Source organism: Carlito syrichta, unplaced genomic scaffold (assembly GCF_000164805.1).
Source record: "Carlito syrichta isolate Samal-C Ts95f unplaced genomic scaffold, Tarsius_syrichta-2.0.1 Scaffold287858, whole genome shotgun sequence".
Lineage (NCBI taxonomy): Eukaryota > Metazoa > Chordata > Mammalia > Primates > Tarsiidae > Carlito > Carlito syrichta.
In genome coordinates this window covers 386,120-398,144 of record NW_007231954.1, presented here as the reverse complement: position 1 = coordinate 398,144, position 12,025 = coordinate 386,120, and the positions used below count along the sequence as shown (strand labels likewise).

Sequence of the window (12,025 nt, the reverse complement as noted above, 5' to 3'; positions counted from 1 at the left end):
CCAGTCTGGGCAAAAGAGTGAGACACCAACTCAAAAAAAAAAAAAACAAAGTTAAGTGCATTCAGCATTTTGTTAGGCTGAGGCAAGAGGATCACTTGAGGCCAGGAGTTGGAGACCAGCCTGGGCAACATAGCAAGATCCTGTCTCTACAAAAACATTTTAAAAATTAGCCGGGTATGGTGACATGTGCCTATAGTCCAGTTACCAGGGAGGCTGAAGTGGAAGGATTGCTTGAGCCCAGGAGCTTTGTTTGCTTTTTGTTTTGTTTTGTTTTGAGTAGGAGTCTCATTCTGTCACCCAGGCTAGAGGGTAGGGGCAAGCTCACGGCCACACCAGCCTTGACCTGCTGGGCTCAGACAAGCCTTCCACTTCAGCCTTCCAAGTAGCTGGAACTACAGGCATGCGCCACCACGCCTGGCTAATTTTTTGATGTATTGTAGAGAAGAGATCTCACCATGTTGCCCAGGCTGGTCTCGAACCCATGGGCTCAGGCAATCCTTTCACCTCTGCCTGCCAAGGTGTTGGGATTCTAGGCATGAGACACGGTGCCTGGCCTGGGCCCAAAAGTTTTGAGGCTGCAGAGAGCTATGACTGCCCCACTGCACTCCAGCTTGGGTGAGAGAGTGAGACTCTGTCTCTAAAAAGAAAGAAAAGTTAGCCAGGCTTGGTGGCTCAGCCTGTAATCCCACGCCTTTGGGAGGCTGAGGTGACAGTGGATTGCCTGAGCCTGCGGGTTCGAGACTCGCCTGGGCAGGCGAGACCTCATCTCTACAATAAATCAAAAAATTAGCTGGGCAAGGTAGCACGCGCCTGTAGTTCCAGCTACTTGGAAGGCTGGGCGGAAGGATCGCCGGAGCCCAGCAGGTTGAGGCTGAGGTGGCCGGGAGCAGCCACTGCACTTCAATCTGGGTGACAGAGTGGGACTCCAGCTCAAAAAAAAAAAAAAAAAAAAGAAAGAAAAGTTAAGTGCAGAAAAATAGATTCAATATTTGAGAGTTCTGCTCACTTGAATCTCAGATAAACAGAGACCTAAATCTTCACGCTAGTGGTACAAAGCAACAGGTGTCCAGTGTTTAGGCATAAAACATTTCCCTAAAAGCAATGCCACCAACACATCTTTGTCTAGAAATGTCTGTGTATAGAATTGTAGATATAGACACTCTTTGGTTAGGCACAGAAAATATTTCAATCTCCGGCTGGTTTCCCTGTTCCAGGCTTCTAACCCTTGAAGTGTGTTCTGGGAATAACTCCTCTTGTTTATCCTTCACTTCTCATTACATTGCTAATTATAGCATTTCCATCAGACACTGATGAGGAAAGGGAGGAAAAACACATCCAAGCCAGTTAATTCTTCTACTTTTCATTAGTTTCAGCCAGAAGTTTTGAAGGAAAAGAAGATAAAACTATTGGCTTAAAAGATATTGGGGGATAAACTGTAATCTCATTTATTTAGGTTACTCTTCTAATACTCAGACTCACATCATGGCTATCTTTTTTATGGTTTCTTCCCCTATAACATAGAAGTAAGATCTATTGAACACAGCCAGATGCAGAAAATGCTGTGTCTCAGGTTGATAAATACATGCCCAACCTGAAGAGGGTTAGCTTTACCTTTTGACAGTGTTGTGCATGTGTTTCGTGTTAGCCAAAATTGTTGTATACTTGATCTGACTGTTGACTCTCAAGTAGGCTTTTATGATTGCTTCTGACATCATTAAACTAATCTACCTTTTACACAGGCATAGTACACGTCCATGCACATGCACCCATCTGGATAAATGTTCATGCACATCCAATCCCAAAAACAGGAGCAGAGAGTTGCCTGCAGTCTCACTATGCCACACGGGCTCACGTGAACTATTCTGTTTCATCCAAGAATCATCAGAAGAGGTTAAGACAGCCAGCACAGTAACCCCTCAGGGACTGTACTATTTTTATTTATTTATTTTTTTCACTGAGTCAAGGTCTCACTCTTTTGCCCAGGCTGGAGTGCAGTGGCATGATCATGGCTCAACACAGCCTTCACCTCCTGGGTTCAAGCAATCCTTCTGCCTCAGCCTCCCAAGTAACTGGGACTACAGGCGCATGCTCCCACATCTAGCTAATTTTTTTTATTTTTTCTGTAGAGGCAAGGAATCACTATGTTGCCCAGGCTGGTTGTAAACTCCTGGGCTCAAGTGATCCTCTCACCTCCATCTCCCAAAGTGCTGGAATTACAGGTGTGAGCCACCGTACCTGGCCTATGCTTTCTTTTTAGAAATAAACGGGCCAGGAGCAGTCTCTCATGCCTGTAATCCCAGCATTTAGGGAGGTGGAGGTGAGAGAATTGCCTAAGCTCAGAGGTAGAGACCAGCCTGAGTAACTTGGCGAGATTGCATCTCTATAACAAATCAAAAAATTAGCTGGGCGTGGTGGTGTGTGCCTGTAGTTCCAGCTACTTGGAAGGCTGAGGCAGAAGGATCGCCTGAGTCCAGCAGATCGAGTTTGCAGTGGCCGTGAGTGTGCTACTCCAACCCAGCCTGGGCAATAGAGTGAGACTCCAACTCAAAAAAAATAAAAATAAAAGAAAGAAAGAAAGAAATTAGGAAAGGAGCTAGAAGAGGAAAGTTCTCGTGATCAGAGTCGGTCTTCTGTCCAGGTTAACCTCTGAGTAGCCCCGAATGATTGGACTCAACAACCCCCCTTTTTTTCTCTAACACTGGGAAGGTCACATCAACCTTCCATTGCTTTTCCCTTTTTTTTCCCCCTTTCTTTCTTGTGGATATTTCTTTTTTTGTTGTTGTTTTTGTTTTTTTTGAGTCGGAGTCTCACTCTGTGGCCTCGACCTGCTGGGCTCCAGCGATCCTTCCGCCTCAGCCTTCTGAGTAGCTGGAACTACAGGCGTGTGCTACCACGGTGGGCCCGGCTAATTTTTGATTTATTGTAGAGATGAGGTCTCGCCAAGCTGCCCAGGCGGGTCTCAAACCCGCGGGCTCAGACAATCCACTCACCTCAGTCTCCCAAAGGCGCAGGATTACAGGCTGAGCCACCGAGCCCGGCTCTTGTGGATATTTCTAAAATATCTTCAGTTGCTTAACAGGATTTTGCTGTCGAGGAAGGAAGCATCAATGGCCAGTGGGGCTGGAAGGCTCCACGCACAGTCACTTGGCAGATATCAGGTTGTCCTAGGAGCCCACTCCTCCCCTGTGCCTCGCCTTCTTGCCTGCCACCTGATGTCCTAGCACCCCATCTGCCTCCCGTTCTACCTCCAGGCACCTGTTTCACTGTCACCAGCACTCAGAACAACCAACAGGCTCTCCAAACAAGCTACCTTTGAGCATCTGGCACCTAAGCCTTTTCCTCAACAAGGCTCAGCTCTCAACGCTGCTGACTCCCACACCTAGGGAAAAGCGACAACTCTACCATTCGGCCATTTGGGAAGCACGTGGTCTTTATAGGAGAGGAGAAAAACTAATCAGGGTTACATACTAACAAGAGGGAGCAGGCAAAGGACACTGAGTCACAATTCCACAGCCATGGAGTCAGAGAGCCGGGCTGGCCAAGTCCTCATTATCCACATGAATAGAGAAAAGCTCAAGTGCGGATTACCCAAGCCATCAAAACAGACATACAATTCTATTTCTCATTTGGAATGCGCTTTGGTGCTAACATTTAAATACGGGTGTGTCCAGCTGTTTGCTATTCTGGGAATCCTTGTCAAACAAAATAATGAAGCTGCAGCGTGAAGGCAAGGCTTAGGCTTGCTGAAAGGCGGCCCTGTTTTCCCTTCCTGCCCCTCCCAACCTCTGCAGAGCCCAGAGCAACACCCCCTGGGAGTGCACTTCAAGCAAGGCAAAGAGCAACACAGGAGCTTAAAGCCCCGAACAATTCCTTAGACATTCCCTGGAGAAGTGCGAATCAAGAGAGACTCTTCAGAGCTCCACAGGGCTTCCCGGCTGGGAGGTGGGTCTTCTAAAAAGTAGAAAGTGGGAGCTGGGGCAGATACCAATTAGGCAGAGGATCATGGGAGATGGGGCATCCACACAGAGATATCCACACAAGCAAATTCTGCAGGCAGGCAACTGCAGGGGCTGCCAAGGCCGGCTTCTTCGCCACAACTCGGGTTACCCTGGCCGGGTCAGCTGACCCACAGTAAGGGATTTGGGGCCTTGCATCATTCCAGCATTCCACACCTGCTTGAGAGCCAGCAACAGTACTGCCAGCTTCCCTGAAGTTTTATTCCTGCATCAAGATTAGGTAGGCCGAGCCAGGCGCAGTGGCTCATGCCTGTAATTCCAGCATTTTGGGAGGTGGAGGCGAGAGGATTGCCTGAGTCCACGGGTTTGAGACCAACCTGGGCAACATGGTGAGACCTCATCTCTACAATAAGTAAAAAATTAACCAGGTATGGTGGCGTGTGCCTGTAGTCTCAGCTACTTGGAAGGCTGAGGTGGAAGGATCGCCTGAGCCCAGCAGGTTGAGGCTACGGGGGCTGTAAGTGTACCACTGCACTCCAGCTTGGGTGACAGAGTGAGACTCCAACTCAAAAAAAAAAAAGAAAACATTAGGTAGGCTGCAGATGCTTTGGAAAAGCGTCCCTCACTTCTTTCTAGTGGTTTCTGTAGCTGTCTCTTTTAAAATGTTGCTGAGATGCTCTCTTATCATAAGGAACACCAATGGAGTTGCTTTGTCTGGCTGTACAACCTCTCTGGGCATACCGTGGCAAGAAAGGTGCTGTGTGTTCAACCCGTAATATTTTCTTGCTGCACACACAGGAAGACTGAATTCCCAGCCTCCTCCATCTTATTAAGATCTGGTCGATGCTATGTGGGCAGAAGCCACATGGGTCGCCTTTTGTCCTGGCCCCTGGACTCTCCTAAATAATCCTCCATGTCCTTTCTTTACTCTTCAGCCAGTTGAAGGCAAATGATCCAGTGGCACCCTCTAAGGCCCTGGGGATGACATAGTGACGGGACAGGAGGAGCCTGAGTGTCCACCCAGGAGATCCACCTAGCCAGGGACATCACATTCCACTGTGTGTGAGCAAGAAATGAACCCTGATCATGCAAAGCCACCAACATTAAGGGGTGATTACAACAATTAGCCTGCCTGACTAAAACATATATTCTGTTGGCAGCCCACAGAGTCCCTTGGTTTTCCAGCTCACTTGGATTTTTTTGTTTGTTTCTTTTTTGGAGTTGGAGTCTCACTCTTGTCGCCCAGGCTGGAGAGCAGTTCACGCTCATGACCACCACAGCCTCAACCCACTGGGTTCAGGTGATCCTACTGCCCCAGCCTTCCAAGTAGCTGGAAATACAGACCTGGCTAGTTTTGTTTTTTGTGATTTATTGTAGAGAAGAGGTCTCACCAAGTTGCCCAGACTGATCTTGAAACCCCGGGCTCAGGGAATCCTCTCGCCTCAGCCTCCCAAAGCGCTGGGATTACAGGCTGAGCCACCACACTGGGCCAAAGAGGATTTCTAGTATGAACAGGACACAGACAGCCCCTCCTATACCCAGAAAAGCATTCTTGCATCAAGTATTGATTAAAGTTAATCAATTTGATTGCTTCATTCATTCTTTCACACAAATACTGGGTGCCTGCTCGTACACTGAAAAAGGAGTTAGGAAATAAACTGGCAAAGTCTATACACATATGTGAATATATATATATATATATTTTTTTTTTTTTTTTTTTTTTTTTGAGTTGGAGTCTCACTCTGTTGCCCATACTGGAGTGCAGTGGCCACTCCCGGCCATCGCAGCCTTGACCTGCTGGGCTCCGGCGATCCTTCCACCTCAGTCTTCCAAATAACTGGAACTACAGGTGCGCGCTGCCATGCCCTGCTGAGTTTTGATTTATTGTAGTGATGAGATCTCACCAAGTTGCCCATGGCCAGGTGCGGTGGCTCACATCAGTAATCCCAACATTTTGGGAGTCTGAGGCCAGAGGACTGCTTGAGCCTAGGAGTTCAAAACCAGCCTGTAGTCCCTGCTACTCAGGAGGCTGAGGCAGAAGGATTGTCTGAGGGCAGAAGATTGAGGCTGCAGTAAGCCAGGATCGTGCCACTGCACTCCAGCCTCAGTACCAACGTGAAACCCCACCTCAAACAAACAAACAAATAAGTAAATAAATAAATAATAATAAATAGTCCTTCCCACATGGTGGAATCCCCATTACAATTAGGGAGGCATGCAACAAGCCAATATATATATAATAGTGGGTGGCTCACGCTTGTAATCCCAGCACTTTGGGAGGCAGAAGTGAGAGACTTACCTGAGCCCATGGGTTCAAGACCAGCCTAGGCAACTTGGTGATACCTCGTCTCTACAATAAATAAAAAAATTAGCTGGGCCTGGTGGCGCACGCCTGTAGTTCCAGCTTACTTGGAAAGCTGAGGTGGAAGGGATCACCTGAGCCCAGCAGGTCGAGGTTGCGGTGGCCATGATCATGCCACTGCACTCCAGCCTGAGTGACAGAGTGAGACTCAAACTAAAAAAAAAATATATATATATACACACACACACACATATGCATATAATAAACAGTACGTTGTGATAAGTGCTTTGAGGAATAAAACAGGATAATGGGGCAGAGATAGATGGAGCTATTTGAGAAACTCCTGAGCAAAGCCTTGCATATCTGGGACTCCCCAGGCTCTGTAGACTCCACGAAACGCTACAGACCAGACAGTGGGTAGGCCAGCAGGTGAGCCAATGGCACTTCACCTGCATAGAGGTTTCAAGACCTTAGGACCAAAGCAAGAGCAAACACCCCAATAGACAGAGCATCTCTCAGGAGCACCCATCCCCTGGGGACACACTGAGGAGCCCATGACCTTCAAAGGGAGCCTGTTACAGTCAGATTCAAATTCCACTCGTAATTATTGAGTGCCTGTTCTGTCAAATGCACCATGCTGTGCACTTTCATGCTGTTATTTACCCAGTAGCCTGACTAGTCAGCCGTGGAAACTTCATTGATTAGAGCTATTCTTGGGGTGGTCCTATGCCCCACTTTGCCAAAACAGCTCTGGGTTACAACTGTTGTCCCAGAGAAATTATTTATAGCATTCCCTTTCACTCTCAAAAGAGTCTTGTTTGGATAGTAGGTTACATGATCACCCAAGGGACCCTTATCTATAGCAGAATGAAAAACCCAACGTCTTGGAGTGGTATAATTAACTTTTCGTTCCACAAATGTTTATTGAGTGTTTTCTACATGCTTGGTTCTCTGTTTGGCACTGGGGATGCAAGTGTGTATAAATAAGACATGATCCTTGCCCTGGAAAATCACATTGTCACTGTGCAAAACACATAGACAAACACAAGAGAATACACAATGATAGAAATGGATTTATATCATGGGTGACGTCAGCATCAGAGATGTGGTCCCGGTGCGAATCCGGGAACTGGAAGTGAAGCTGTATTCCTCTGCAACATCATATTTGTCCAGAACCAAACAGGATCTTAAAAACCTAACCTGGATTCCGACCACACTTTGTTTAAGTTGGGGTCTCACTCTGCCACCTAAGCTGGAGTGCAGTGGCACGATAAAGGCTCACCGCACTCTCAACTTTCCAGACTCAGGTGATCCTTCTCCTTCCCAGTAGCCGGGACTACAGGCATGCACCACCACACCCAGCTAATATTTTTTATTTTTGTAGAGACAAGGTCTAACTATGTTGTCCAGGCTGCTCTTGAACTCCTGGGCTCAAGCGATCCTCCAGCCTTGGTCTTCCAAAGTGCTAGGATTACATGCGTGAGCCACCACGTCAAAACCCTTACCACACTTTTATAATTCTTCCAGCCACTCTCCAGTGTCCCTGACTTCCAAATGCTGGAATATCCTGGAGGGGGGAAGGAAATCCCTTCGACTATTTCCTGACTTTTTCCTTCAATGCACAGACTCAATCCTAGGGGATCTCTCACAATTCCCAGTATGCCCTCAACTTCAGTCACGAATATCCAAATTGCAATCAACATCACGTGGATGCCTGATAAATTCTCATTCGTATCCTTTCTACTCCCCTCACTCACAAATCATAAACACCCTGTCATCTACTCCTCTTAAATGCTTCTCCACTTAGGCAAATGGCAGCTCCATTATTCCAGCTGCTCACACCAAAATTTTTTATTTATTTATTTATTTATTATTATTATTTTTAATTTCGAGTCAGAGTCTCACTGTCACCCAGGCTGGAGTGCAGTGGCACACTGCTCACAGCCACCGCAGCCTCGACCTGCTGGGTTTAGTTGATCCTTTCGCCTCAGCCTTCCAAGTAGCTGGAACTACAGACACGTACCACCATGCCCAGCTAATGCTTTGTAATTTATTGTAGAGATGAGGTCTCACCAAATTGCCCAGGCAGGTCAAGAACCCCCGGGCTCAGGCAATCCTCTTGCCTCGGCCTCTCAAAGTGCTGGGATTACAGGCTTGAGCTACCATGCCTGGCCAACACCAAAACTTTGAAAGTTATCTCTGACTCTCTGACTCTCTTACATTCCACAATGAATCCCTTCACAAATGCTTCTGGCTATACCTTCATTAAACATCTAGAATCTGTCTTCTTATCACCACCTGCCCATCACCATCTGGTCCAAGCTAGCTGTGGTTCTCGCTTGGTTCACTGTGAAGCCTCCTAAAGCCCTCCTTGCCCTTCTCCCTTCCTCACGTGGGTTGTGCTCAAGCACCTAGTATTGGCTCACACCTAAAATCCCAGCATTTTGGAAGGTCAAGGTGAGAGGATTGCCTGAGTCCATAGGTTCGAGACCAGCTTGGGCAACTTGGCGAGATCTCATCTCTACAATAAATCAAGAAAAATTAGCCAGATGGGGTGGCGCATGCCTGTAGTTCCAGCTACTGGGAAAGCTGAGGCGGCAGGATCGCCTGAGCCCAGCAGATTGAGGCTGCAGTGGCCCTGAGCGTGCCACTACGCTCCAACAGAGTGAGACTCCTATTCAAATAAATAAATAAATAAAGCACCTAGTATTACCCTTTGAAAAGACAACTACAGTCCAGGCGTAATGACTCACACCTATCATCCTAGCACTTTGGGAGGCTGAGTTGGAGGATTGCTTAAGGCCAGGAGTTCGAAATCAGCCTGGACAACATAGTGAGACTCCCGTTTCTGAGAAATATTTTTTCTTCAATAAAACGTAAAAAAAAAAAAAAAAAGAGTTTCCACCTGCCAGTGGCTTCCTATCTCCCTCAAAATAAAAGCCCAAGTCTTTATCACGGTTTCACAGGCCCTAGGTGATCTGGCCTGGGGTTAACTCTCAGCCTCTTTTCCTTCCATCCTTCCTCCCATGTTCTTGCTGCTCTTTGGACATACTAGATCCTGGCTGTTCCGTCCCTCGTCGTTGGTCAAACATCACCTCAGTGAAGTTCCCCTTGATAATCCTATTTACAGTTTCACTCCCCACTCCCTATTGATTCTCTTTCCCTGCTTCTCCCCGCCCCATAACCTTATTAGGGTTGCCACATAAAATACAGGATGCCCAGTTAAATTTGAATAGCGAATAAACAATGGATAACTTTTCAGCATAAGTATATGCCAAATATTGCAGGAAATATACTTATGCTCCAAAAAATTACTCACTGCTTACCCCAAATTTAAATGGGCATTCTGTGTTTTTTTTTTGGTAAATCTGGCAGCCCTGCCATCTAACACGCTACATATTATTTTACATATTTGTTCATTGCTTCTTCCACTCCACCCGTCATCACCTCCAAACTTGGCCCTAGGAGTATAAGTTCAATGAAGGCAAGTATTTTTAGTTTGGTTTGTTCACTTCTGGCTCTCCAGCAGCGAAAACAGTGACGACTACATAACAAATGTCCAATATTCACAAAAGGAATGAATGAATGAACTAAACGAGCACACGGTCTCAGCCTGACCATCCTAGCCTCTGAAGCACCTTTGAAATGCTGCGCCTGTTTGAAAATTATTTCTTAAATTACTTTTTAAAAAAAACTTTATTTCTTAAATCCACGGCCCCTCCAGAATCGGGGACATTTCTTTCAGGACAGGCCTGGAGGTTGAATTCCTGCTATACGATTCTGAACTAACAAATAAGGGGTGGAGGATAGGGGGCTTATCTCCCCCCGGACCCCACTGACCCCATGCCCTCAAAAACAGCCCTCCGCTTTGGGAGTACACACACAGAAACCCAGACGGATGACTAAGACTCTGGGATCCCCTAGCGTGTACTAAACTCCAAGTTTTCTGCATTTCACTGGGGGCTTTCAACCTCTTGTCATTGTATTTCTTCTGTCTGGGGCTTAGCTTTGCATTTTCAGTGTGGATGAGTCATGTGTTACTTCCCTTTCGCATTTTTACAAAACACACACCTTTTCCCCTGTGCATAATCCCCACTCCCACGCACAGCCCTGCACTCCCGCACGTCTTTTGGTAACTAACTGGCCCCTGGATGAACCTGGGGAGGGTGGGGCGGGGGCGGCTGAGGACTGCGAGGTTTATGAACACGCTTCCTATACGGTCCCGCAGGCTGGGCTCGGGGCATCCCAGACGCCAGGCTCTGGAGAGCTGTGAAGCTCTCTTGCCACCCAACCCCACCGCGAGCTTTCTCTGAAACAACACAAGCTTCTGGAAATCCCCTACGGAAAAGACAAGCCTATTATAAACACAATTAAAGGGAAACCGCCTGGAGGAAATTGACCGAAATTGTCTTACAACTCCCAACTTCTGAATTAAAACATAAAAGAAGATCCAGAGCCCTCTCTCATCCAGATGCACAAGTACTCCCCTGCTGTTCGGATCTGGAAAATAAAACACCCCCAAACTCTGTGCTTCAGCTCTAAAATGCTGAAAACTCTGCAGCCAGCGTGCGTTTGCCTCATGGAATCCCCCAACCAATGAATGGGAGCTTTGCCGTCCTAGAGAAGTTTCACAAAAACAGCGCCTTTCTCCCCGGGGCTGGCGCTCGGGCCGGGAGGGGGGTCGGATTAAAAGCTGCTTGGTGATTTATTTGTCATTGGCTAGAGATACAGGAACACGCTGACTGTTCCCGGTGCTACAAATGTGCCATCACCCACCACCTCTTTTGGCTGCCTAAGGAAAATCGTGCCAGAGATGATAAAGTCAAGCCCAAGAAATCACAGCTCCCTGCTCAGTTTGGGAAACGCACCACCCTAAGAAATCGATTCCCCCCCCCCCCCGCCGGGCGCAGGGGCCGCAGTTTATAAAAAGCTGCAAGCGGCGAGGGACACGCGTCCCCGTCCCATCTTTGAATGAGCCTGTTACTTACCCTGCATCTGTCTGCTGTCTGCCGAGTGAGGAGGGCACGGCTCACATTTCTGGCTTTCATTTTCTTCCATTGTCTCCGCCTGCGGCACAAGCTCCTCGCTCTCTGGCAACTTCAGAGCTCGGTTCTAAAAGCTCCCAGAAAGCGCCTGGGAGGGGGCCCTGGGCCGGGGAGGAGGGGACCGGGCGAAACCCCACCCCAAACTATTTTCCACTCGGTTGCAAAGTCTCCCTCGCCCGAGAAAACTGCATTCCAGCGCCGGGCCTCCCGGGCCTCCCCACCCCCTGCCCCCCCCGCCCGTCCCCCCGTCTGTCCGTCGGTGCGTCCTCCCGCGCGGATCCGGGAGACTGGGGGCTGTGCTCCGTCTCCAGGGAGGCCCCAACAGGTGACGGCCTTCGCTACCGGCGACTCAGCCTGCCCGGCTCCCGCTGCAAACCACCGAGGCTCTGCAGCCGAGGAAGGAAAACATTTCACACACGATCACGGCCGGGAACCTAGTCTCTTTAATCCCAGACCCGGAGTGAGCCTCCCAAAGCGGCTGGTAGACGTTTTAAGAAACACGGACCTGTTGCACCTCCCAAATTCAGTGAAATCTCTTAACAAAAAAAAACAAAAAAAAACCCCAAACAATTTGAAAGAAAGAGTGTATGCTGAATGTCGTTAAGTAAACACTTTCTGGCACTGACTTTTTGGGGCCTGATTAACATCTCTAAAGAATAGTCATTTCCACACAGTCGATTTTAATCACTTAACCTGGAGTTTAAAAAGTTTTTACCTTATTT

General features: G+C 47.9%; 1 protein-coding gene across 1 annotated transcript in view; it reads right to left on the bottom strand.

The window, feature by feature from the left end:
* Positions 1 to 11,613, bottom strand: part of LOC110595205 (sickle tail protein homolog) — a 17,355-nt gene extending 5,742 nt beyond the window's left edge. Inside the window, exon 1 of the mRNA XM_021709991.1 lies at positions 11,247 to 11,613. Coding sequence (XP_021565666.1) covers positions 11,247 to 11,316 — 70 coding nt within the window. The 5' untranslated portion in view covers positions 11,317 to 11,613. The remainder of the gene's footprint in view (positions 1 to 11,246) is intronic.
* Positions 11,614 to 12,025: the final 412 nt, after the last annotated feature.